Source organism: Entelurus aequoreus, linkage group LG07 (genome assembly GCF_033978785.1).
Source record: "Entelurus aequoreus isolate RoL-2023_Sb linkage group LG07, RoL_Eaeq_v1.1, whole genome shotgun sequence".
Taxonomy (NCBI): Eukaryota; Metazoa; Chordata; class Actinopteri; order Syngnathiformes; family Syngnathidae; genus Entelurus; species Entelurus aequoreus.
This window is the reverse complement of record NC_084737.1, coordinates 40,458,227-40,462,834: the sequence shown is the minus strand read 5'-3', so window position 1 is coordinate 40,462,834 and position 4,608 is coordinate 40,458,227. Positions and strand designations below refer to the sequence as shown.

Genomic DNA, 4,608 nt, shown 5'->3' with positions numbered 1-4,608 from the left:
ACAACTCTACCTCATTTCATAAACACTCACAAAAAAAAACACAGAAAACAAACACAAATCACGCCTGTGTTACGTTTGTAATTCTTGCCACACAACTCACACATTTTACCCATTAATAAAGGAAAATACTGTAGTCTAAAACCTGTTAACCTTTCTGTTGTATTGGTTTCCTTTAGACTTTTTAATAGTCACATAAAAGTATGTGGTTTATGCAAATTAAAAAACGCTCTGTGCCCACAGATGATATCTGTATTCCAGGACAGATCCGTTTCTATGCTGGTTGCTATGGCAACGTATGAAGGTCATAATGCGCACAAGTGTGCAGTGCTCAAATCTCTCCAGCATGGCGCTCCACTCAACTAATAGCTTGAGTCGATGGCGCAGCCGATATGGGCATCTACATCTGCTATATGATTTGCCCGAGAAGCTGGGCAGGACATTATAAAAAAAAAATAAAAAATAAAAAAAATAGCTTGAGTCAAAATCATAACATGACCTGCTAGCTTTTATTGATGAAGAGACAACTCACTTTAACTTAGTTCTCTTGGGAAGACGCAAAATACCAAATAAATCAAAGACAAGCAACAATAATTAAATTGTAGATATTATGTTATTTTATACTCATAAACTCAATACTACTGTAGTAGTATTCACACTTTTATTGTGTGTACCCATAGTTAATATTATCAATACTCGTCACTTGATAAAAGCAGTGTTGAGTCACGTACTAGACTGTAATATGATTAGAATTAATAATCATAATCCCCTGTCTAGAACAAGCTATAAATACAATGTAACCTATGCATCCAATCCCGTGTCCTCGCTGTTAGGTACAAATTGACTAAAGTCATAAATACATTCTGAATATAGTGTTCACATTTATTCCTTTGGTCCAAAATACTACGGACAAATGTACTTTGCCAGTCCAGTCATAAGTAAAACATAAACATGGTGAGTCATTTGCAAAGTGCGTTTTATTTTAGGTTGCCTCGATTACATGCCTCTACATTCCAAAAAAAAAAGCCAGTATCATATTAGATCCAACTGTTAAAGATTAACATAGTTTACCCTTATTCTAAGGGAAACAATCTCACAGATATTGGATATTCTGTACATACAGGAACAACTCTGGAATGGGCTGATCTTCCCTGCCACTGTCTTTACGTTGAACCAACTTGTTGGTAAAAATACAAAAAGGAGGTTGTTGTTTTTGTAGACGTTTGCCTTCAGTCGTGTCCCAGGGGAGCAGAACTCTTCTTCTCGGATAGTGGATCGTGTTGCATGGCTTTGACGGCCTTTTATGCAGGGGAGACGGAGCTGGAGGAGACGGAGGAGGCCTCGGTTTTGGTAGTGGATGCACCCTCCTCCTCTTCAAAGGGGTTCTTCCCGCAGCACATGGTGGTGACCATGCAGTGGCGAAACTGCTTGTTCATGCAGATGTAGATCATGGGGTTGTAGATGGAGGAGCTCTTGGCAAAGAAAGCCGGGATGGTCATAAAGACCGGTCCGAACTCAGAGCCCTGATGTGTAAAAATCCACCAGGCCACCCCAGCATAGGGCACCCAACATACTAGGAAGGCAATGACCATGATCACAACCATGCGAGTGACTTCTCTCTCAGCCCTCTGGGTGGTCTCGGACTCCTGCTGGGCAGCGGCAGCCTCCTTGACGGCACATAGCAGACGGCCGTAGCAGAAGAAGACGATGGCCAGGGGAATGACAAAGTGGCAGACGAACATGTAAACCACAAAGGACTCGTTGTTAAAACCCTCGGCGCGTGTGTAGTAGTCCACTCCGCATGAGCACTGCATGCCCTCTGGGATGTAACGGGACCAGCCGACAAGGGGAGGCACGGCACAAGCACAGGCCATCACCCAGGTGAAGCCCAAACCCATAATGGCGTGGTTCTCGGTGAAACGGAAGTTGCTGATGGGTTTGCAGACGACCACCCACCTCTCAATAGCCAGAACCACCAGGGACCAGAGGGCGATTTCACCGCCAAGGGTAGCAAAGAATCCCTCCACGTTGCAACCCAGGCGTCCCAGGACAAAGTAGCCGTGCATGGAAGTGTACATCGTTGTGGTGAATCCTCCGAACACCATGAAGAGGTTAGCCACCGCCAGATTCAGCAAGATGTAGTTTAGAGGGGTTCGCAGCTTCTTGTGTTCGAGGGTGACGTAGAGAGTGAGGAAGTTGATGGGAAAGCCGAGAAGGATGAGAAAGAACATGTAAGCACCCAGAGCAGCGTAGGCTGCTGGGTTGACAAGGTAGTACTGAGGGTATTCATAAGGACTCCGGACAATGCCGGTGGTGTTCATCATAGGGATGTAGAAATAAGGTCCCTCCGTGCCGTTCATGGTTGCGGTTGGCGGTTGCGATTAGTCCTTCTCAGGTGTTCCTTCTGGCTGTTCAGTAACGTGATGGAGAGGGACGTTTGCTACGATTGGACCCGGGTAAGATGCGCCGGCTTTTAAAAGGCACACCTTGGATTATCGCTTTCCAAATCCGTCAGCAGAAAGTGATTTAGGCCATGGTTAATATCTAATCCAGCCATCACTGCAAACATAACTGACCACTCATCAAGATATGAAGGTTACACCTGCTCATTCCTCACATGGAGCTATTCAATTATAAATTAAAAAACAAAAGCAACCCTGTATATAAACTGGGGCTGTGAATCTTTGGGTGTCCCACGATTCGATTCAATATCGATTCTTGGGGTCACGATTCGATTCAAAATCGATTTTTTTTCAATTCAACACGATTCTCGATTCAAAAACGATTTTTTTTCCCGATTCAAAAGGATTCTCTATTCATTCAATACATAGGATTTCAGCAGGATCTACCCCAGTCTGCTGACATGCAAGCAGAGTAGTAGATTTTTGTAAAAAGCTTTTATAATTGTAAAGGACAATGTTTTATCAACTGATTGCAATAATGTAAATTTGTTTTAACTATTAAATGAACCAAAAATATGACTTATTATATCTGTGAAAATATCGGACACAGTGTGTTGTCACGCTTATGAGATGCGATGCAAGTGTAAGCCACTGTGACACTATTGTTTATTTATTTTTATTTTTATAAATGTCTAATGATAATGTCAATGAGGGATTTTTAATCACTGCTGTGTTGAAATTGTAACTAATATTAATACTGTTGTTGATAATATTCATTTTTGTTTCACTACTTTTGGTTTGTTCTGTGTCGTGTTTGTGTCTCCTCTCAATTGCTCTGTTTATTGCAGTTCTGAGTGTTGCTGGGTCGGTTTTGGAATTGGATTGCATTGTTATGGTATTGCTGTGTATTTTTTTGTTGGATTGATAAATTAAAAAATAAATAAATACATTTTAAAAAAAATAAATACAAAAAAAAATAGATTTTTTAAAAATGAGAATCAATTCTGAATCGCACAACATGAGAATCGCGATTCGAATTTGAATCGATTTTTTCCCACACCCCTAATATAAACATATATATAGGGTTATAAACATCTATTAATTTCTTTCTAGTTGAATGTGCGTCTTTGTCCTCGAGTGAACATGCGCTTGCTGATAGAGAACTACCAATTATCTATCTATCTATCTATCTATCTATCTATCTATCTATCTATCTATCTATCTATCTATCTATCTATCTATCTATCTATCTATCTATCTATCTATCTATCTATCTATTTATCTATCTATCTATCTATCCATCTATCTAGGTACACTGTAAATATTTTCCAAGATTTTACAGCATTTAGCAGTAATTTTTCACAGTAAAACACTTTAATCATAGTCCTCTATAATGTCACAACACATTTATGTAATTCCAAGTGTATTTGTCTTTTAAGGGGTTCCGTAAAATATGTTGTAGAGTAAGTGGTGGTATGCTGTTAAACCGAGAGAGTAATTAACAAAATAATTACAATTGTGAAGTTAAAGCATCTATCTATCCATCTATCTATCTATCTATCTATCTATCTATCTATCTATCTATCTATCTATCTATCTATCTATCTATCTATCTATCTATCTATCTATCTATCTATCTATCTATCTATCCATCCATCCATCCATCCATCCATCCATCCCCTGCATGGGACATACTAACAAAGACTGTCTTTTTTTATTCTATTTTTTTTATTAATCAATCCAACAAAACAATACACAACAATACCATAATAATGCAATCCAATTCCTAAACCAAACCCGAGCCAGCAACATTCAGAATAGCAGCCAACAGAGCTATTGAGAGGACACACAAACATGACACAAAACAATCTAAAAGTAGTGAAACAAAAATGAATATTATCAACAACAGACTGTCTTGATACACAGAATAGAAGATGTATGCAGAGCCCAGTGATGAAGCGCCTTAGCTGTTGAAGAGCTCAGCACTTTCCTAATGGGTGTTGTATTAAAGAGATTTGGGGCTTATGAAAGTGTTACTCTCTTTAATGCTGCACAGGGTCACTCTCACTTGGTAGAGTGTTCATCTTTATTACTTTTACTATTTCTACATCAGAATTCATGTTTGCATCTATGCCATGTGCGTTTAGGAATTCAAATATGTTTACTATGTGAGCTTAAAACCAACAAATCTTTTAGACTTTCAGACTTG

At 39.2% G+C, this 4,608-nt stretch overlaps 1 protein-coding gene across 1 annotated transcript; it reads right to left on the bottom strand.

Annotated features, from left to right (window-relative positions):
- Nucleotides 1-956: 956 nt before the first annotated feature.
- Nucleotides 957-2,462, bottom strand: LOC133653868 (rhodopsin). Its single transcript, XM_062053652.1, has one exon. It carries the CDS (start codon nucleotides 2,355-2,357, stop codon nucleotides 1,299-1,301), a length of 1,059 nt encoding a protein of 352 aa, XP_061909636.1. The 5' UTR covers nucleotides 2,358-2,462; the 3' UTR covers nucleotides 957-1,298.
- Between the last annotated feature and the right edge of the window lie 2,146 nt (nucleotides 2,463-4,608).

What these genes read in the sequence shown, in the direction of transcription:
- LOC133653868 (XM_062053652.1), bottom strand. Translation starts at nt 2,357, where the DNA reads ATGAACGGCACGGAGGGACCTTATTTCTACATCCCTATGATGAACACC.